Source organism: Nothoprocta perdicaria, unplaced genomic scaffold (assembly GCF_003342845.1).
Source record: "Nothoprocta perdicaria isolate Ctin4 unplaced genomic scaffold, notPer1 scaffold_63, whole genome shotgun sequence".
Taxonomy (NCBI): domain Eukaryota; kingdom Metazoa; phylum Chordata; class Aves; order Tinamiformes; family Tinamidae; genus Nothoprocta; species Nothoprocta perdicaria.
This window is the reverse complement of record NW_020455899.1, coordinates 2,001,004-2,023,557: the sequence shown is the minus strand read 5'-3', so window position 1 is coordinate 2,023,557 and position 22,554 is coordinate 2,001,004. Positions and strand designations below refer to the sequence as shown.

Genomic DNA, 22,554 nt, shown 5'->3' with positions numbered 1-22,554 from the left:
GAATAGTATGCCGTACTAGAAATTACGTTGAAACACTGGACAGATTTGTTTACCAAAAGTGATAGCTTAATGATTATTTTGGGTAGTCTTGATTGAAAAAATGTCTTCTACTGTTCTTCCTTTGTTGCCCCTCCCCAATGCCCCCCGTCCATTATACTGGCATGTCTCTTTTTGGGGTTGTTATATGACAGTTTAATTGCTATCATTTATCAAGATTATTGTTACATTAAACGTTATTGGTTAAATAATGTAATGCAGTTCTGTGAATACATATAAATGTAGATGCATTCAGGCATAAGCGGCAGTTACTTCTGAAATCTTTTTTTTAAAGAAGATTTAGGTTTATGAATGAAATCTGACTTTATAAATTAGTTGCATGAATTTCATCTACTCAACTATTTCTTTCCTGTATTTTTATAGGATGCATTGCATATATATTTGTGCTAATTGAGACACAAGAATGTTCTAGTTAACATAGTGTGTATCAATTGTAATAGCTTTGTTTAGCTAAGTGTTTCAAAGGCATAGCAAAGCCTTGTAGTCCTACCTTGCTAGCTTACAAACCACCGTTCAAGGCAAATACATCATTTTTTTATTTTTTATTTTTTTGTTTTTTGCTTCAGAATCAACTTAGCCAGTGTAGTAGTGCGCTGGAGAGTTCTGAAGAACTACTAGAACTTGCTGCACAGTCACTGGACATAAAGGACCCTGTCGAATTCTCAAAGGTAGAAAATATTAAACTGATGTGCATAAGGCAGGCACTGATGCTTGTTTCAGTTTTACTAGCCTTTGCACTTCAGAGCCTGGCAGTATGTATTTATCAAGAAGAAGGATGGTGATGCATGTAAGAATATAGTTAAGTGTCTGCTGGATCTAAGAGTTACAGTCTTACCAGTTTTAAAGCAGCTTTTGTCAAACTGGTCTAAGTAGCTCTGCTCTTCAGGGAACTTTAAACCATTGTCAAGGTTAAATGTGACCGAGTATCCACAAAGTGCATGACTGAACTGAAGCTCAGTCTTTTTTTGTAGTTCAGTTACCACTAGGAGATTGCAGTAACATCCATGAGTACTACCTTACAGGCTTAATAATTCCGTCAGAAGTGTGAGATCAGTTTGGAAATTTCTGAAGTAGATAATTTCCAATTTTTGCCTATTGTAGAATTAAACCTGAGATAGGTACTGTATAGCACCTGCAGTGGGAAAACAGTTACAAGCTGCAGAGTTTATACTCAGCCACAATTTAAGTAGATTGCTATGCTAGCCTGTTTCAGTCTTCAGTTTACTTAAACACAGGTACACAGAACAATTTGAGACTTTGTGCAGAGCTGTGAGATTATACTTACTTTGCCCTTCATGGTAGATGATATATGTGTAGTATATTACATATGTATGTAGGGAAGAGGGAAAGTAGTTCCTTCTCCTGGGCAGCTAACAATCAGTGCTTAGTAAATCTGTGTTGATGTTAGGTAACCCAGAAGTAAAGGTGAAATAAGTCTGTGTAGTACAGAACCAAAACTTAGAATGTAAATGATCACTAGCCTGCAGAGCTTTGGCAAGTGGCCTGTCAGTTGCCCTAAACTGTTACGTGATACTTGCCAAATGTTTGTAGCCATCCATAAATGACAAGATGTGTTTGTTTTACAGAACTTTATTCAAGGTGTGGATCTTTAATTTATAACCTTGAACTCTGTCTTGTTCTGAAAAATCTTCTGAAACCAAACTCATTGCAGTTTTTCTATATTCCCCCAAAGCTAGCTATCCATATGTGCAATATGAAAATTAGACGCTGTTCAGGGCCTCGTACAAATAGTACATATGATGCAGCAACAGACTTGTAAATCAGAGAGAAAATGTGCCTTTTTGGAAGGAGTACTTACAAACTAATAAAATAGGTCTGGAGGTACTTTCCGTCAGTACAGTTAGTTCCTGTTTAGTGTAGCTTGCTATAATGAAATTTTTATTAGTAGCAGATTCAGCCACACCAATCCAAGACCTAATTACTTTTGCCTTTCTGCATTTTAACTAGGTCAAAGACACAAATTATTTCAAAATAATGCAAGAAAGCTGTCTTAGTGTGTGAATTATACTTTTTGGATAAAAGTTGGTCTGCTCTCTTGCTTGCTTCTTGAAATCCAACTTTGATTCATGTATTTGAAGAATGACAATTTCTAAACTAAGTGTTTTTCTTAGCACTTAAGTTTAAGTTATATTTTTTGGCTTATYCTAGTGTTGTATAATGACTGAATTAGCTCTTAAGCACTGTACAGCATGTTGCTCTGAATTCATTGTAAGTTGTTCCTTTTTAGGTCCTCCAATTATCTTTTTCAATCAAATATCTAAGGAAGGTTATTYTTGAATTCTTCTAATACTTTTTTAACATATAGAATTTCAGACTTAAGATAATAAAAATCAATTCTGTTAACTCCAGGACTTGAAACTTGCATTACACTAACTTGTGCTTRGAAATGTGTTTTGGTTGTATTTTGCATTTTAGGAAAATACAGCCTTGGCTGTTGGCTAGCTGCAGCTAACTTTAAACTAATAAAAATACCAATTATTGCTGCTAGGGAAACTCCATCCCCAATTTTAATTAGCTTCTGCAGTAGTTCAGTACAAGAGAAATCAGCATAAGACTAAACATTCTTTTCTTTGTCTCTTTTCTTAGACTTTTGGATGGCATAATTAGCTCATCTTGAAGTTGAAAGAACATGAATTCCAGCACAAGAGAGAGTGTAGTGGCTAGACAGGATGTAGTTTGACAGCTAAGGACAGCTCCTTAGCTGTCAAACTAAAATAGGCCTTGAAAACAATGGCCTRAAGTGGCCTTGGAAACGGGAAGTTCAAAGAGGTTAAATCAGGTCTGCTTTGCAGTTCTGGGCACAAAATACTCCACAAGATGTAGAAATTATGAAGGCTTTTGTTTGTAAGAGGAGTTTTCACTTTCTGAAGTGATGGCTACATTTTACAGCCATCATATAGAAACTACTAACAGATTCTCCTATGGTAGGTTTGTTTTATATTAAGACACTGCTAACTCTTAAGCTAAGCTTTTTTCCTAATCTTTTTTTTTCTGCATTGAGAGTGTATAATCGATTTCAGAGCAGAGGCAATTGTGATTTTTCCCTCAAATGTGCTTTGTAGCAAATAAAATATTTTGGAGTACTTTAAAAGGGATTTATTTATGKTTTTTTTAATTTTAAAATATTTTGGCTTTTTCTTTCTTTGAAGACAGAATAGTTCAATGGAGTGGCATTTTTTTATGAATATATATATATAGGCAAATGGAAAGACCTCTTTCCATAGGAAGCATTATCTGCTTAGCATTGTAACTTTCAAAGGAAACATGAAAACAGGTTACAAGTAATGCTTAGAAAGTAGAGTAATTTGGAATTGGTTTGGTGTGGCTCTTCAGATTTGTTAGCAGGTGACCSACTGTTCTAACTAATACCATTAACATGCTCTATGGGGAAAATTTGTTTTGATACAAATGTTAAATATGTTGTGATCTTCAAATCAGAGCAGCACAGTTTTGAGTATATTCAGTCTTGCATGTTACTGTCCCTGAGTCTTGCATGAAAACACTAACTACCTTCTCTCTCTTCTCCTGATGTGCATCAAGGCTGCCAGACAGATCAAAGATAGGTACAGTACAAAGTCTACCCTTTTTGTCTCTCTGGATTAATCTTGTTCTTGAAACTGCATTTATTTTTAAAGTGACACAGTCAATTTAAATTCATTCTGATTCTTTACTCCTTCTTAAATACTGTCTGACATTAAAACTTATGAAAGAAGAGRGAAAACTTCGATCCTTTTAACTTTCAGCTTTTTTCTTTGCTGACTTTGGGACTTTCATAACTTACTAAAAAAAAAAAAGTTAAATTACAGGTCTGAAAGAGCAAAATATAAAGTTTTCTAAGGAAACCTGACAACCGAAATGGAATAATATTTCAAGTTGACTGTATCCCTTTAAATTATGATGAAACCTTGGTCTTTTTTTAATACTTAAGATGGGCTTGTTCCTTTTAAATGTGACGTCTTGTAGCTTTTTCTTGTGACATCACTAGGAATGATGTTGAAATCACTGTCTCCGGTTGTTTTTCTTTCTTCCTTCAAAGTATTGCCCAGAAAGCTAAACTTGTAGTACTTCACAATAAATTGTAAGGCCATCTTTCCTCACTTGGAAAAACATTAATAATGCTCTCAGACTCCAGCCGTTCAACTCACAAAACATACATGTGCTGTGTAGTTGTTTGAGGCAGCCCATGAAGTGTTTTCAGCATTTGGTAGTCACTGACTAAATAAATTTACTTTCATTTACAGCAAATTTACAGTTAATCCATCTGTTTTTTTTWAAAAAAAAGTTTATTGCAAAATTTATAACTGCCCAAGAAATTAATCTTTGCTTTTTCATAGGTAGAGAACTAGTCCTCAGTAAATCATACCAGTAGTGATAGTTACTTTTCTGACATTTTGACTAGGAACAAGTATAGTCTTACTCCTGTCAGTTTGTTGTAATCTTCTGTAGTTTAATGCTGTTGAATTAGTTGTGGCTGGCACTGTGTAGATTCACTGGACCTAAGCAGAGGTTAGAAACTATACTTCTAAATGTTCTGTTTCTGTTAATCAAAGAATTACTCTCACTTGGAGACATTTTAGCTTTAGCAGTCCAGATGAACAGTACAGTTGGATAGACGGGCTGTACTGGGTTTCAGAAAGTCAACTTTATCTTGAGGAAATCATCCTGTTTTAATTCTGTCATCTTTTCAATTTCATAAATGTATCCTGTTTCCCAAAATGTTTATCATTCTTAGCATGCTCGTATTCTTGCTATCCAGCTGCCATATTCCATTCACCTTGTCTCTGCCTGAAATTTTGGTCTTTTCCATCATTCTTTAATATAGTTGTAGCTAACACACAATTGCTCATACTTACTAGTGAAGCTAGTCAGTGAAACTGAGGGATTTTTTGTGACTTACAGGAAGTGATGAGCATTAGATGTTCCAAATATGTCACGTATATGTAGGTGTGAAGTGTTTTTTTTTTTTTTTTTTTTTTTTTTTTTTTTTTGCAAATGACTTTATTGTGTGTGTATTGCTTTCCAACTGTCTTTTTAAAGCAGGGAGAGAGGACCTGTGTACTCTCTTAATTTTGCTGATGTGCAGCACGGCTTGGTGTCTTAAGAGACAAATTACATAAGAGACTTGCTTCCTTTTGGTTTGATCAGTCCATACACAATAGGGATGCTGTTTTAGAAGTCATCTTACATATACAAACGCACGCACACCCCCCTAAGTAGCATTTCAAAAGTTAAAATGGGAGTCATTAACTCTACCATGTTCCAGTGCCTCTTCTAAGACTAATTTAGTATTTGCGTGTACTGTAGAATGTGTCTACAACCCAGCATGCCAAATAAGGCAAAATGTGGATGTGAAATCAAAATATTCACCCTTTTAACCAATATTTTAAGTGCTCTCTGAGTAATACTTAAACACTTAAACTCTTCCCACTTGGATCTTGTCAAGTAGAAAGCTCTGTATATTTTGAATCTAAAGATTTTGCTCTAAAATTTTAGAGTATGTAGTTCTTCAGTACTCTAGTTCTTCGTGCTTTGTGATTTTGTGCATAATGTTAGTTCTTTGCTTTGTTTCACTCGGCGGGAGGGACAAAAATCTGGGAAGTTGAAAAGACAGGACTGAAAGTTTTTCTGCATTCCTTTCTAGTATCTTTGTCCTAGTAAGATAGAACCACTGGGAAATCACATCATATTTTTTTAGCAAAGCAGTCACATGAACAAAACTTCATGATTTGGAATATTTGCTAAACTCCAATTAATTGTAAAAATATGATAGTCTTTGATTGGAGAGCAGTGTTCTAGTTAACAGTTTGAAGTTAACGATACAGTCATCTAATTCCTGTCTTTGAAAGTTACTGCGGTACTTAATCCAAACTTCATTTTGCTAATGCTRTTTTCTTGACTTTAGAGTTACAATGGCTTCAGCATTCCGTATTTCCTTGAAACCAAAGGTCAGTGATAGTATGACTCATCTAACGGTGGACTTCTCCCTGGAAAGACGGATGTTGCAGGCTCTGAAGTTTTTGCCAGGTAAAGTTGTATGCAAAATATTTAATAACTATACAGCAAATTATTCAAGGGGCAACCACTCCTACTTCCCAGTGAGAAAACTACTTAGTTAAAAAGGCCTAAAACACAAGACTGTTTGTTACCAGTTTAATGGAAATAAACGTAATATTCCAGTATATATGTCTCTTCATTCAGATTTAAACCACTTTGCCCTTGACTCTTACCAAGAATAGCTTGGCAAGAATAGTCTTGGCAGGGATGTTAATCGTTCCAAATCTGTTAAAGACTTGGCAGTGTCCGCTTACACTKCTACTCGCTTACCTTCTGTAATGCAGATACAGTACGTGGTAACTGGTCTAATTAATTACCAGTGTTATTCCTAGTCATCAGCTAGCAGTATGTCCGGGCAAAAATTCTCATTCTATTCTTGGCCTCTGGATGGCAATCACAGTTYGGTGTTTTGCAGATAAAGGAACACGCTAAATAAGCTGATCAGTGCACCTCTTTTACACGAATATGAGTATGTGTTAAGATGTGACAGTAAGCATGAACAAAATCTGTTATCTAGATGAGGATATTCTTTAGWATGTCCCTTGTTAAACATCCGTTTCACTTATTAAAAGCTTAAAAAGTCTAGTAAATCATTAGAAAGTTATTTCAAAAAAATCTGGACTTTTCATTTGCAAACACAAAATCAACTGCCTGATATTAAACTTGATTCCTTTAAATATAGCTCTGAACTATTAAGTTTTTTTCCCAAGTCTTTAACATCTATCAGTTATGCTCAAGTTACTTGGCYCTGTGCTGGAAGATAGCTATGGAGAGCAGAATAACCCCCTATAATCTGAGTGGAAACAGTCAACAGCCTTCTACTCCGTTTGAACACCCACAAGTTTGTGAGGTTAGATGGAATCCACCCATGGTTCTGAGGGAACTGGCAGAATTGCTTGCCAAGCCTCTCTCCATCATCTATCAGTGGCCCTTGTTGACAGGGGAGGTCCCAGATGATGGGAGACTGCCAATGTGATGCCCATCTACAAGAAGGGTCAAATGAAAGATCTGGGGAATTACAGGCTTGTCAGCCTGACCTTGGTATCAGGRAAAGTTGTGGAGCAGATCATCATGAGGGCAACCCCACAGCATGTGTGTGACAACCAGGGGATCAAGCCCAGCCAAAAAGGGTTCATGAAAAACAGATCCTGCCTCAGCAACTTGATCTCCCTTCTGGTGGATGAGGGAAAGGCTCAGGATCACATGTGTTTGCACATATGTTCATATGTGCAAGTAYATACATATATGTTCAGAAACATTTGTCCTTAATGTTTCTTGTTTCAGAAGGGTTATTGATATTCTTACGTTATGATTGGGTGATTTTGAAATTTGATAAGATACAAAAGGTTTGTAATTAGGACTTGAACACTGCAGCACAAAACCAATCCAACTTGATAAGAAAGTACAAGTATAGGAAAATGTGGTATGAAAGTTAACTCTAGTGCTAATACATATTTCCTTCTCCTTTTTTGTTAGTTGTGTGTTAAGTGAAAGTGACATGCTCAGTCCTTTATCAGATTTTGCTAATGGAATATATCCCCTAAAAGGATTGTGTGATTGAGCTGAAGACAACTTCTAACTCTAATCCAGGGAGAGCCAATTAATATTCAGTCTATTTTCTTTGCTGCAGTCCCTAAAGCTCCGGAGATAGATCTTGCGGCATGTCTGGTTGCTGATAACTGTGTAACAGTAGCATGGAGAATGCCTGAAGAAGACAACAGAATTGATCACTTTATACTGGAGTACAGGAAAACTAACTTTGATGGTCTTCCTCGAGTAAAAGATGAACAGTGTTGGGAGCTAATAGACTACATTAAGGCTTCGGAGTACACGTTATCAGGTAAAGATCTTTTTGTATGTCAAAGCTAAATTCCAACTGTTTACAGTTGGAAGCTTTGTAAAAAGAAAAAGCTCGTTTCATACACTTAAAAAAGCTTTCATTGTTTCATGTCTTCAGTGCCTCATTTAATAAAAGGCTCTGCCACATGTTTTGTGTTTGAGGTTTTTATGTAAGGAAACATCTGGTTAATTAAGTTTATGCTGATTTATGTTTGCTTTATGCAGATTTACATAAGACAGCTATATGTAGTAGACTTCAATCTTATTGTGATTGYCCATGATTAATCTCAAGTTTCTAAACATGCACTTTTTTAGGTCTGAAATTTGATACAAAGTATATGAACTTTAGAGTACAAGCTTGCAACAAAGCTGTGGCAGGGGAATACTCTGAACCCGTGACTCTGGAGACCAAAGGTAAAATCTAAAAGGCTATGAACTGAGGTGTACCAAACCTTGTGCATAAATTTAGGCCTGTTTTCAGCTATGAGATTGTATATTAACGACTGTATTTCAACAGTGATTGGACAACCATTTTCCTAAAGGATTAGGAAAGSTATTGTTATAAAGCTCTATAAATGTTAGGTTCTTTTAGCATTCAGATACTAAAAAAGAGGCAGTGATGTAATTTTTTCCAAGAGAGCCTTATGGACATCATTTTGGACTGTGCATGTGAGATTATCTAACACTAGATCATGTTGAGAATATAGCAAGAGGAGATTAACTTTGTGACTGAGTGCCAGTTGGATGCTTATAGCATTTAAACAGTTGGCGTAGCTGGCTGTGATTGGTACTTACCATGTGACAGGTAAAAGCCTTCTGTAAATAGAAGGTGCTGAGAAGCATTTTTTAACGTGAGCTATAAATTCTGGTCACGATCASCATCTAAAAGATAAACAGCCTCACATTGTTCTGATTATAAAGCCATTGTGTTAAATCAGTCAATCCGAGAGTAGTGACTTCTGATATCCAGTTGCAAATAGGCTAGATGAAAAATACTGTGATGCTTGCTGCTCTTGAAGCAGAGCTGATGTTTTGTAAAAGCTTCTTAACTATTACAGTGATGGAGCTGATATTCCTCATGCTTTCATTGTGACAAGATAAAAGGGCATGGTGACTGCAAAGCATGAGAATTAAAACTTGAATTCTGTTTCTAGTAAATGCTGCTTTATTAGAAACAAAGCTGTATGAAATCTGCACGAGTTCATGTTTAATATTCTTAAGAAACAGGCAGTGGTATGTGATGTACAGAATTTGATCTTTCTATTCATTTCATTCATTTTTCAATGTTAGAAACAATAATAATTTGGATAATCTGTGTGGTTATGCCGCCCATGTTAACTTCAGTATGTGTGCACTTTGATACTGGATCCTGTTCACCTTCTTTAAAAACTGGCTTGTAAAAATATGTACTTGGCCCATGTACTTAATTACTTTTTTCAGACTTGCTTGTTGTTGAACTCCAAATTTACACAATATTTTTTTCAGCAGCAACCTGTAAAATTTGGTATTATGACACTTTATAAAATTGTCTGTAAAAGTCTTTAATTGACTGAGCTTAGTTTTAATGCAATAGATTATGGATTTGGCTGCATGTAAATATAAAGTGCTAGCTGCATGCATGCTCTAGTGTTTTAATACCTGCAGCCTGTTATCCAGTTAGGTCAGTGTCCATGCATGGACTATCTTGTCAATTTCATATTCTTCATGTGTAAAAATCATTATTAGTCATAAACACTTAAGGGAATTAGGGCTGTAGAGCATGGMAATGGTTTTATTGCTAGATTCATACAATTATGAATAGGCTGCAAATAGAAGAAAGCACTGGTTTAAGGGTTGTATTTAATAGGCTACAGGCTGAAGATAAATAGTTGGCCTTTGAGAGGTTCTTTACCTTGATTTTTAAGTATCAGACTAAAACTGAAATTTTATGAAGCTGCATAGTGCTGTGCTACAAGTTTTCCACTTTTTCTAGTTTGGTGGTTTTATTTATTTTTTATAAATACCCATCAAGAGAGGACAACGCTTAATCTTTTTACTGTCTCGTATGTTTTCTTGACCAGCATTTGTGTTCAATTTGGACAATACTTCATCTCATCTGAACTTGAAAGTTGAAGACACTTATGTTGAATGGGATCCTACTGGAGGTAAAGGCCAAGAAAAAACAAAAGGAAAGGAGAATAAAGGCAGGTAAGAATTCTGACTTGATTTGTGAAGATTTTTATTGCCTGAAATGGCTTACCTGACAGTTAAGGGAGAACAATGGAAAATGGAAGCAATTTCACTTCTTTGGATACTCATATGACTGGGAGAACAGTGGAACACTTAAAGTTTGACTCAGTGATYGTTTGCAGAGACTATTCATTACAGGAGAGGAGATAAAAAGGATGAGGACTTCAAGAAGCTTATTGTGGCATCAATTCTAAATGTTTTTTATTCATTAAGAGGAATTTATATCTTCAAAATAGCTTTGCTAGAGTATTCGAAAGGAAGTTGTTTGAATTTCTCAGAGCTGTCATGGACAAGATAGCATAAAAAGAAACAGCACCAGATACTGATAATAGAACCTAACTCCTCTAAAATTTAAAAGCTTAAAAACATTTTCAAAGTATTTTTATCTAGGAAATACTTCAGTAGCTTCAGTAAAGTTCTTGGATTATTTCTTGAGCGTCAGGCACTAATATTGTTCAGAATTACATGATAATTAGAGTTGGAAGGACCTTTGAAATTAATCTGCTCGAAGCAGGGCCAGCTCTAACCTTTGTTTAGTTGAACATTGAACATCTTCAAGGATGGAAAAATCTAAAAAAAACTGGGCTCTTCTGTTGGGGAAGAGAGGAACACCCAATTTCTTGCTCCAGTAATATAGTTTCCCTTTAGTCCTGGAGAGAGCCCAGAGCTGGAGACAGGATTCCAAACCCAGTGTGATGAGGGCCAAAATGAGAGAACTTCTCAGTTCAGAGAGGCTTCAGAATGAGGCTTCTGTGGACCTCATGGTCCACCTCACAGCCTGACCTCATGGTTGCAGCCCAGTGTGTGCCTGGTGTTGCCCTCACAGGACACGCTGCASTTGCTGTGGCTGCTGGGCTGGCCTCACACTGCTCGTCGGCAGCGCTGTGCTTCTTTCAGGCCTCCCAGCCTCTGCTCCTGCTCAGTGCCTGCAGAGCAGGAGGAGGCTTTGTCCATGTGGCCCTTGTGAGGTTCTGAGCAGCCAGTTGCTGCGGCCTGTGGAGGTGCCACTGAAGAGCAGTCCTGCCCTCCAGCCTGTTGCCTGTCTCCCTGGATTTGGTCTGGTCTGGTCCCCCAAATAGTGAGAGTGTTGTCCTTGTCATCCTGCAGATTGCTGTTAAAGCCATGAGCCAAAGTTGAACAATACTGCTCACTGCTGAAATGCCAGGAGTGACCAACAAGTGTCCAAGCTCTGAGCTTGGACAAGGGTGAACCCCGTGGAGCTAGTTCTGTGCACAATACGTGGTCCAGTTGTCCAGTGTGGACCACAGGATGAATGACTTTTTCCCTCAAAGACAAATTAGTTGACAAATTAGCAAGCATCACTTGCTTGCTCTTAAGTTTCTGGTTGATCCTTTCCAGGCAGCATGGAGTGGCATCATTTATGTATGCATTAGTTCCCCAACTACTATGTAACTGCAGGAGGCACAGTAGAAAAATCTTAGAGGCATCTTAGGACTGGGTACAATGTACTATATCTGATAGAACCATTGTTTAATAACTGCTTATTTCTGTCTGACAGTGGCCAGAATCCTGTACTGAAGAGCAGTAAAAGGTGATAACATACCTCCTGTTCCTAGGACCCAGCTTCTAGTTTTGCTGCAATATTCAGGGCTTTCCCTTTGTTTCTACGTCTTTTTAGATCAAGCAATCTAATAGCCTTTGTCAGTGACTAGGCAGTACATATGCACTTCTAAAGCACTTTGGAAATTTAGTTTGGAATCATGCAGATGTCTGTTTTTCAGTGAGTAGAAGACAATGYTCCTGGAAGGATATTTCCTCATTTGCAGTAAGAGTAAGCTATACTCAAGTCTCAGTACAAAGATGGCTGTTACTTATCGATCTTTGAGACTTAGACCTTCTGGCACACAATGACACACTAGATTTTTCACACATGCAGTTAAGAGTATTTCTGTGGCTTTAATTTTTTTATGTATTTTTGATTCAAATACTTCTTGCCACTGAAATCTTGCTGTATCCTTAGAGATAAAATATCAGCTAGCATGGAGTTTCAGTTTCAAAGAGGCTGAACTGAGTTACTGACTCAGCTGTTCAAAACAGGAAATTACATTTTCAGTACATAAAATCAGTTAAAATGTTTAACTGCTCTTCCTATGCAATTATTTATATTTTTTCATAACTTTTTTTCTAAAAATTGTTTCTATTTATTTCTCTTTTTTTTTCTGTAGAATCATTGATTTAGAAGGTGTAGAACCAAACCCAAATGCGTGGGTTATTAATTTCTCATAGGCTTTATTTGTATTCATACAAATGTATTTTGTATGAGTCATTTTTGTGAGAGATCAATAGTAATGAATTGTTCGTGTAGGGAAAACCAGCTCTTGAACTAAGGCACTGCACATCTGCTTCAGGAAGCATAATCACTTCTGCTAAATTCATTTAAAAATGTCTTGTATATCACTGTGCTCTGCAAACTCAAAGTCTTAAAAATTATTTCTTGCAGTATTTGTCAGTAAAGACATTTTCTGGTTATGGCCTTAGCTTCTGTAGAATACTGTTCAACTTTGCATGTCAGGCTGACCTTTTCTAGAAGGAGTTTTAGATGAGCTTTCATCCTTGCAGGAGGCTTCTGTTTCCTCTAAGATTGTCCCTGCAAATATTTTCCCTGGGAGGGAAAACTTGGAGCCAGGTCCATGCTTGATGAAAAGGTGTGTAATTTTGTAGTATAATTTTGTAGGTTAAACATCAAGTGTGTGACTTTCAAAGCCTGGGAAGACCCTGATGAGCATAAGACACTAAACTAACTTTTAACAGATTTAATACACTGAAATAAAAAAAACTCTAGATAACTTTTAAGTACTCGTTATTTTGCTTTCTTCTCTGAAAGACAATTCATATTGTTTAAAATGTACGCTCTTATCTGAAATGAATAAGGCAATTACAACTTAGGACATCTACAGCCATACTGTAGATAATAATCCTAATGATAAGACTCAAATGTTTTTCACCGAAGAGTGGAAGAAACAAATACATTGACTATATTAGGAAATTATCACAAAACTGACTTCTGTGAAATATATTGTCTTTTTCCTTTGAAAGAGACTTTATCATTGAAAACCACAGTTTTCATACTTTTATGCCAAATGCTAACTGTTACTGTCCAAACTGWTAAAGGCTGTTAGATTTGAGTAGAGCGAGCTTGCTCATGGCCATTTACAGATGATTTGAACAAAAAAAACGTTGTTGAAGACCTACCAGTTCATGTCTTCCTAATGTTGTGGAAAATGTAGCACAGCAACTGCTTTTTCTTTTTTTTCTTAAGATGTTTCTCTAAATGGCCAGACTGCTTTTTGAATTAACTCATTTTTACTTGATCTAAAAGGAAGGGTTTTTTTGTGGGTTTTTTTTTTTTTTTTTTTTTTTTATGAGAATGCAACTGAATGGTGGTGGCACATTTAAAGTAGGGTGGAATCTTCCATGAGTGTTTTCTTGCTTAATTTATGCTTTAATTCTTGGCGGTACTGTTTTTCTTTCATGCAATCGCTTGCTGCTTTTACTTTTGGTAAGTAAACTGCGTTTTTCACCATTAACACAATTGAAAAGAATTTGATGTGGTCTACACTGCTGCATAGTATACTCTTACTTTTTCCATGTAATTCTTGAAAATCAATTTAGAAACTTACATGACTTCTGATCAATATTGTCAAATTTATATACTAAATTGGGTAGGTTAAGGTAGACAACCATATTCTATGCAGTTTGAGAACAGTGATTTGTTGTAGGTTTATGTAACTGTGATAAAAGAAATTTAATCATGTAGTTGGAAYCAGAGATTCTATAATGTTTCTGCATGAAAATTTTATGCTGCTCAGGTTTTGATTTTTCTGTGTTATTTTGTGGTTATATTGGGCAAAAGGCCCCAAATGTCTCTTCATGAAATACTAGTTGAAAACAATTCTAGAAAGTTTGAAATCATGTCCAGTGATTCTAAAGGCAGCAAGTTAAACTTCACCCAACAGTCTTGGGCATGTGAGTTAGTGACTCTGCCCATTTCTACTTCTAACATTATAGTAATATCATGAAATTCAAGAAAAGTTGGAGAAAAAGCATTCTTTTTGTAGGAGCACTTCAAAGCTAATGCGTGAGAAGCTACAAGCAATGGATATTTAAAAATGACAGTGTAGTTCTGCATGATATTTGCTTCATATTGTTCAGAATTTGTTAATGAAATCTGTCTGTAGACTGTATAGTCACCTCTGAGAAGTTAAAATTTGTTACTGCCTTTAAGAACAAAAACATGAGATCTTTCCCTGTCTCCAGACTTTTAACATTTCCTATAGTCAGCCTATAGGTTTTTAAGTTTTATTTMATGATTAAATTGCTAGGAGGTTTTTTTCTTTTGAGGCCATAACCCAAGTCAAAAAAAAATGTTTAAACTCATAACTTTAAAATGGTTCTGTTATACAAGTGATTCCTTATTAGACTGTTTTCCAGAGCAAAGTGTTTCTTCATTTATTTTGCTATTCCTTRCATCTTTGGAAAGTATGATTAGAAGATGTAAGCCTTTCTTGATGTGAATTAGATACTTAAATTTGATAACTGCTCTTTTTGAAAGTCTTCACTATTTAAGCTGCATTTTTTTCTGGGATTTCATTCARTGTTTATATAAACCCTGCACACCGACCTTGAACGTATAAGTGGAGTTTTCCTCATTCCTCGATACTGAAAGTTCTTGGCTGCCTATGCACTGAGTAGTGAAGTCATACTTGTATGATTCTTAAGCAAAAGAAGTCACCTGAATTCCCTAGTTTCTTAAGTTTTGTACAGACATATATTCAGACTGTGCCACGCATCTGCTTTTTTTTCTGCTTTTTTCARTTCTTAACTGCTTATGGGCTTGTTTCACCACAATGCCTAGCATCTTTTCTAGCTCTTATCTCTTCCTTCTCCATTCTCCTTGTGCATGTGTACTAGCTCATTACCGCTAGGTGTTACGTGSGGCTAATAGCTGTTATTTCAATATTTTTTTGTGTATGTCTATTGCAACTTAATTGACTCTCGTTTGGGAAAACTTGTTTAGTTTGCATTTCTGTAATAGCCTGCAAATCTTGCATGTTATTTCCTCCTTAGAAGTGGTACACCATCTCCAAAGAGGACATCTTTTAGCCCAAGATCCTTAACAAGGGGAAGCAGAGATCGTTTCACTGGTGAATCATACACAGTGTTGGGTAAGGTGAACTTCTCACTTTGAGCAGGTGTGTAGGGCAGCTTGGGTAGGAGTCTGAACGAAAACCTGAGTTCATTCGAGGCTGTGAACCTGATGGTGCTCTGCATAGAAGTATTGATGCCAATGCAACGCTAGAATATCCTTCCTCAGCATATGTCTTCGCATCTTTAAGATCGTTGTAATAAGACTCTTAGTGTCTGACACTCACTGCTATAGAATGTGGGTTCATGTTAAGTARAACTTTTCTGTGGATGTGACAAAATACTATCTTTGTATTCTACTTTACAAGGACATCATCTTATTCACTTATAAATAAACGAATAGCTAAACAAAAGAAATGTAACTTAAAAGTCTCCTAGTTGAAATGAAACTAGAAGACCTCAGGTATCTTTAAGGAAACGAGCACTTAAGATATATCTAATTATCATAGCTAAAAAGCTTTTTTTTTTTTTTTTTTTTTTTTTTTTGGTAGGAGACACTGCTATTGAAAGTGGACAGCATTACTGGGAGGTTAGAGCCCAGAAGGACTGCAAATCCTACAGCGTGGGAGTAGCATATAAAAACCTGGGAAAATTTGACCAGCTGGGAAAGACTAATTCAAGCTGGTGCATCCATATCAACAACTGGCTGCAAACCACGTTTTCTGCAAAACATAATAATAAAGCCAGAACTTTAGATATACCTGYTCCAGACAGAATAGGAGTGTACTGTGACTTTGATGGAGGTAAATTATGACTTTATGAAATCTAAGTAAAAGGTTACTAAAATTACCAAGTTAAAGCAATACTAGTCTATAAATAGCCTGTAAGTATATTAATATTGCTTCTTGACTGATAGTCTCTTKCAAAAGTAAGGGACTGAGCACTCTGTAATATTGCACGTAGTGTGAACTGATGCTAGACTTGTGTGATAAACCCTCTAACTGAAATGTTTTCAGTAGTGGTTGTTGATAAGATAAACATAAGAAATGTTTCAGTGTGGGTGTTGATAAGATCTGTACTTAATGGATTCTAGAGAATTAACGCTGGAGAAGGATCATTCTTGGATATTCTTACTGGGCTTTAACTTTTTTTTTTTCCTTCTTCTTCTCCTCTTTTAGGTCAACTCACATTTTATAATGCAAACTCAAAGCAACTGTTATATACATTCAGAACAAAATTTACTCAACCATTGCTACCAGGCTTCATGGTCAGTATCTGAATTTTTCGAATTTATAGCACTGAATTCTCTACAAAATACARTTACTAAGTTTCAGTAAAGGAGGAAAATGGGAATACAGTTTGATTAAAATTATATAAATGGTTCTTGATTATTTCTTCTTGATTATTTCTTCTTCACATGGTACGTTTAACAGCCCTTCTCTTCAACAGGGGGTCCTCCCCACCTATATGTCTCTCCTGTCAGTAAAATATCATGAAGGCCTTCTAGATTAAGTTGTATGTTCTGATTGCTGATGAGTTCTGGTACAGTAATTGACCCAAACTGATGAAGCTAGGAGTCCGAGATGCATGAAAGCTGCCAGAGCTGTTGTCATGATCAGATGCTAGATTAGTGTTTCCCTATGATATAGAAGGTTCTAGCTTTCAGGCCTGAAAAGCTCCATGGGATTTTGTTTGTCAGTCATTTCACTAGTTTGCATAATTTTTTTTTTGTTTGTTTGTTTGTTTTTTTTTTTGTCTCTAAGCAGTGGAAACATGCTGCTATTCTAAAGACTCAAACCATGCAAAAAATTATGAGAAAAGGAATCCTTATATATTTCTTTATTGATACAATTTAGTGATAAGTAACTGAAGTTAGAGGCCTTAGTTCTATAGTCCCAAATAYGTGAATTGTGCTGTGCTAGCAGGCTCTAGTTCTGAAAACTTACTGATGTGAAGGAGGCCAACATGCTAGTTGTCCTAGTTCATGCTAGCAACTCGGCTGCATAGGCACGGAACAGCTTTATTTATTTATTTGTAATCTTAGTTCATAAAAAACACAGCATGATAGTTTGTAACTGTGGCAGAGCCAGTTTATATGGTATCCAGGAAGAATAGTAAGGAAGTAACTTGCCAAGGTAGTGTCAAATCTGACGTTCAAACACCTTGCATTTTTGGATATATCACAAATGTCTTACATTTTGCCTAGATACACATCTAGACAGTATGTCTAGATTTTAGTAGCTATTTATTTGAAGATCACTAAGGCCACTAAGCAATTTGCCTTATGAATATATATATATATATATATTTCAAAATACTGAGAACAGATTAGCTTCCGAACAGTTGAGCATATATCTTAGCCATCTATCTGGCATTTAAATGCATGTAACAACAAGGCGGACTCACTAGTCTGTTCCCCAGGCATTCAGGGAAACACAGTTCAGCTTGCTGCCTACATCTTATACTGAATGTAGTTTGTTACTTATTAATTAACTTATTTAATGTAAATATAGCAGCATTCACGTACACACACTGCTTATTTTAGCATGAATACTTTTAAAATAAAACATATACAGCACCCATTCCAGTATATCCATAAATATGGAGTGTTTTTTTTTAAAGTCTTTCTAAGGTGTAGAATAGAGATCACTTGCACCAGTGTACCTGAAGCATCTCATCTTAATTTTTCATATTAATTTTCATCTCATCTTTTTCATCTCATCTTTTTCAAATTAATTTTCATCTCATCTTATTTTTTCATAGTTCCATCAGTTCATACTAGAATTAAGCACTGGCTTTCTAACATACGAGTTTTGCTTTTAAATATTAGTCTAAGTAGTTAACACTTGCAAATCTTGGAGAAGAAGCAAGTCTTGTTGTGTTAGCTCTTAGAGATAGTTGCAAGAATAGATATAAACTAGGTTCAAGCATTTTGGACTTAAGATTTTGCATAAAATTCTAGCCATGTTGAAGCTAATGCTGTGATTGGAGAGCAAGAGAGAAATAACCTATTGCAGGATAGGTTATGTTTTAATGCTGCTGGATGGGGGCAGAGAAAGAGGTGTAAGTATCTTCAGTTTCACTTCTTTAATGACTTTTTTTTTCCTCCTTCATTTTTTTTCTCCTTCCCTAGGTCTGGTGTGGTGGACTTATATTGAGTACAGGACTGCAGGTGCCAAGTGCTGTGAAAACTCTSCAGAAAAGTGAAAATGGATTGAGTGGTTCTGTTGGCAGTCTAAACAATGTTACCCAATAACCTGTCCATTCAAACAGTTTTATTGCTGATTGTTTTTTCTGTATAGTTGCTACTCACGGAAGCTTGTGAGGCTTGGATTAACCTGCCTTTGCTACCCACTGCTGTTTTAAGACCTGGGTACGGCTAGTGCAAATGTTTTGGACTAAAGTGTTAGGAAGAAGCTGCTGTGAATCCATGGAGCCAAACAGAAAAACACTGTTATTTATTTGGAAAGCAGATGGGGAAATCAAGAAGTGTAGCTATGTACTTTTCTAATACTGCACTTGTATTTTGTTATGGACTTGGAATATTCATTGTGTTATAAATTTTATTTTTCTATGAGGAATATGACAAATGCTATTTTCTTAGCTGTCCTAATATGCAACATCTGACAGTTTTTATTGTTACTGAGCTTCCACATAGAATTTGATATGACAAACACATTTCAGAAGAATACATTCATGTAAGAGGTTGTAGGCCAGCCATGAGTAAAGAATCTGACAAATCTGTGCTGATAAAGATTGTTTCCCATAAATCACTTACGTGTCATATTTGAAGATTGAGTACAGCTCACGTTTATCACAATTTATAGAAAATACGAACATGTGAAGACATTTAAATACATTTTTGCCATCCACAGAGGTGTAAAATAGCCAACTATTGAGCTAAGTAGCACTTTACATATGAGAATCAGAAGCAAAAATAAGGATTTTTAAAGCCACAGCATTGTTTCTGAAGTGTTCTTAGYATTGAGCCATCAGTATTGATCAGACCATTTCAGAAAGGAAGGACAAGTTGAGCCACTAGTCCTCGTCTGTCTGTAGCAAAACTGCATCACAGCCGAGACAGGGACCAGAGGTGAGAGTGTGAGCTCGAATGCAGTCCCCCGGGCAGGAGGGGAAGCTCTTGCTCAAGTTTCTTCTGGCTTTTACTGGAGCACCTCCAAGGCTGGTTAAGACTTCTCAAAGAGCTCTCAGTATCATAGTCTGTCCTGAGCCGAGGTAGCCTCTGAGCTCCTGGTGGTGATGGATGTGATCTCAGCCCCAGGAGACCCTTGAGGAATCCATGTCCTGGCTAGCCCAGCAACCAAAGACCCACCCAAATTTGTGTGATTTATTCATAAAAGCAGTTTATCTATAGCATTCCACTCTTAACATACTGTTTTGTAGCATGTGCTATGTATGTGTGGACTTCTGAGACTGGCCTTTACAGGACTCTCTGCYTAGGGCAAGTGGAAAGTCTGAATTGGCCAAGGAAGCGCTTCACAAACTAACATCAGATTTGCCCTTGGAACTCCTCTTTTGAATCACGTGAAATGGAGTATGAGTGTTTTGTCATCTCAATTCTTAATGGAAGCTTGTTAGTAATAATAGTCAAATAATTAATGGGGAAGCTAAAAAAGACAAAAGATAGCATGTTATTCTTTGTGGAAGGTCCTAAAGCTTTTCAGTTAGAATTACATGTGCTTTTCTACTGCTTAAGTCTGTTGTCTTTCCTCTAATCAAGTTAAGAACACTAGAAATTTTCAGATCTATGTTTGAATTAATGGTGTTTCCTTATTGAAGATTTTTCACTCACCTGTTTCAAATTCATACCGATAATGTCTAGTGAACCAACTTCTTTTCTGTAGGGCCAAAGTATTATTTGCTCTGTAAATCTTTTCATCCATAAAAACATGGCCTTTCTGTTGATGTTAATACTTGTTAACATCAGTGGGTCCTTTTCGTCTATCAAAACCTCCTAAGAAGAGAACTTGCTTGTAAGAAACTGGTAGTATTCAGTGGAAAAGCAAATTTGAGTCTTAATTTCAGTACTTGCTTCAGAAAGTTTTGTTCTTGAGAAATTTTGAGTTTGGCAGTAAGGTTGAGCCCTTAATGTTCATTTTGTACGTCAAACTTGAACATCACTAAAAAAATTCATTATGAGCAAAACTAGCTGTAATCTCATTATTTTCAGAGGAAAGCTTAAAAGCAATTACAGTTGAGCTGCACCCTCCTTGGTCAATTGAGTGCTCTCAGCCTTGAAATGTAAAGGTACTGAAAGGTGACATGGTTGTTAAATGAACAGCATCTGAATCTGTTTATCACAAGTACTGCTATCTGTAGATAAATAACTGTGARTGAACTGCAACACTATGTAAGAGAATTTAAATTAACAACTTGTTTTAGGAARATGTAGTGAAACCTGCAAGGTAAATCTGATTATACACAAAGTGTATTTTTTTTCTAAACACTGTTAGAGTAGTATAGTCTGAAAGAACCTTGAAGTATTTCATGCTGTTATTTGATTCCCAAGGTTTTGTTTAACTGATATCCTAGGTGGACTTAATGTGTGACTTAAAGGTTGAATTTATTATATAATAGTTTGCACAGATGTCAAGTCTTTTGCTGCTAATGGCTAGTCCCATTATTTCTAGTAAAGGGGATATACATAAGAATTGCCTTAAGCACTTTAGGKTTTTTTTTAGACTTTTTGAACAAGTATCTCTTTCAAATTAAGAACCGATGTATTAGTGATGCTTTTTAGCATTTGACACTGTTTGTAGGAAGTAAACAGGGGGGAAAAAAAAAAAAAAAAGTACTTGTGCAGCTGCAGAGCAAGCTCCGGAGAGCGACGCTGGCGGCTCGCGCAGTTACTGTTCTGGGGATAGCGCCAGGGCACCGGCGCGGTGCTCCTGCAGCCGCTACGCGCCTCTGCTCTTGTAAATACCCCGCTCTGCTACTCTCAGCTCAAACACTGGTAACTAATCAGGACTTTTCTGCTCTATTACCAAAACAAGAGTTTTTATTAATGCTACTTAGCAAACCGGTTATTACTATTCTAATTGTCAGAATTATGTTACGATATAACTGATTGTAAGGAACTGTTTTTCTCTTGAGTCCTTGTTTTAGTGAACTCTGACTTTCATTGAACTCCAACAGGGAACGCTATTTTTTGAAGAGATTGCTCAAAAGCACCAGATCAGAGTTATTCAAACGCTGAAAGGTGCAGGACGGAGGCTGSCGGTTCTTCCTTCAGCCATCCCCTAAGGAAGGAGTAGGAGGCCATTTACACTGTACAGTTCCCTGCTGCCTTCCTCACTCCCAACCCTATCCTTGTTCCCTAAGACAGACTGGGGAAACTAACTGGTTCCCTCAGGGAAAGCATCCTTGAAACACTTTGTTTTTGTAAGCATCGTAGTTAAGAATAGTAGATAGAGCCTGGTAGGCGTTTTCATGGGGATTTAAACTTTTTTTTTCCTGTAATCCTGCTTCCCGCTGCGCCAACTTGCTTTGAAAAGAAGAGGAGACCTGGCACGGGGCATCTCTCTCCTCGGGCGCTCCGGAGGAGCCTTCGGTTTGTTCTGCCCCTGCACCCTGCGCAGGCGGTGCTGCCACCTTGCACGAGACGCAGCCCCTTTGTATTAATAAACAGCTCTGAAAGCCACGCCGTGCTGTGCGCCGCTTTGTTGCGTTGTTGGTCTGTGTTTCCCCACCGCGCTGTTGCCCTTGGTCCCTGGGCCTGCTTTATAGGCAGAGCGGGGGTGGGAAAGACACGCGCCGCCCGCGAGCGAAACGCAGGCTGGCCGCGGCGTCGCGCATGCGCGCGGGGCGCCCCTGGAGCTGCAGCGCAGGCGGCGCCGCGCGGCTCGGCGCGGTTCACTTCGTGGCGGAACCACTCGGCTAGGTTCGGCGCTGCTCGGCTCAGCTCGGAGTCGCTCGGCTGAGTTCGGTGCGGCTCGGCTCGGAGTCACTCGGCTGGGTTCGGCGCGGCTCGGCTCGCCGTCGCTCAGTTCGGCTCGGAGCCGCTGCCTGCCGTTCGGCTCCGCTCGCTGGGCTCCCTGCCGTTCGGGTGTGCTCGGCGTCGCTAGACTCGGCTGAGCTCGGAGCCGCTCGGCTCGGCTCGGAGTCGCTCGGCGCCGCTCGGCTGTGCTCGACGCCGGTCAGCTGGGCTCGGCGGAGCTCGGCACCACTCGGCTGGGCTCGGCGTCGCTCGGTTGGGCTCGGCGCCGCTCGGCTCGGCGCCGCTCGGCG

General features: G+C 37.6%; 1 protein-coding gene across 4 annotated transcripts in view; it reads left to right on the top strand.

The window, feature by feature from the left end:
• Window positions 1-21,571, top strand: part of FSD1L (fibronectin type III and SPRY domain containing 1 like) — a 31,879-nt gene extending 10,308 nt beyond the window's left edge. Inside the window, exons 4-14 of one of the 4 annotated variants that reach the window (XM_026049935.1) lie at window positions 624-725; window positions 3,619-3,641; window positions 5,981-6,102; window positions 7,763-7,972; window positions 8,287-8,385; window positions 10,032-10,158; window positions 11,720-11,752; window positions 15,292-15,386; window positions 15,858-16,109; window positions 16,485-16,573; window positions 18,440-21,571. In XM_026049935.1, coding sequence (XP_025905720.1) covers window positions 624-725; window positions 3,619-3,641; window positions 5,981-6,102; window positions 7,763-7,972; window positions 8,287-8,385; window positions 10,032-10,158; window positions 11,720-11,752; window positions 15,292-15,386; window positions 15,858-16,109; window positions 16,485-16,573; window positions 18,440-18,562 — 1,275 coding nt within the window. In that variant the 3' untranslated portion in view covers window positions 18,563-21,571. Of the gene's footprint in view, window positions 1-623; window positions 726-3,618; window positions 3,642-5,980; window positions 6,103-7,762; window positions 7,973-8,286; window positions 8,386-10,031; window positions 10,159-11,719; window positions 11,753-15,288; window positions 15,387-15,857; window positions 16,110-16,484; window positions 16,574-18,439 lie in introns of all 4 variants that reach the window. The other 3 variants (XM_026049934.1, XM_026049937.1, XM_026049936.1) reach the window with 3 other exon arrangements.
• The last annotated feature ends 983 nt before the right edge of the window (window positions 21,572-22,554 follow it).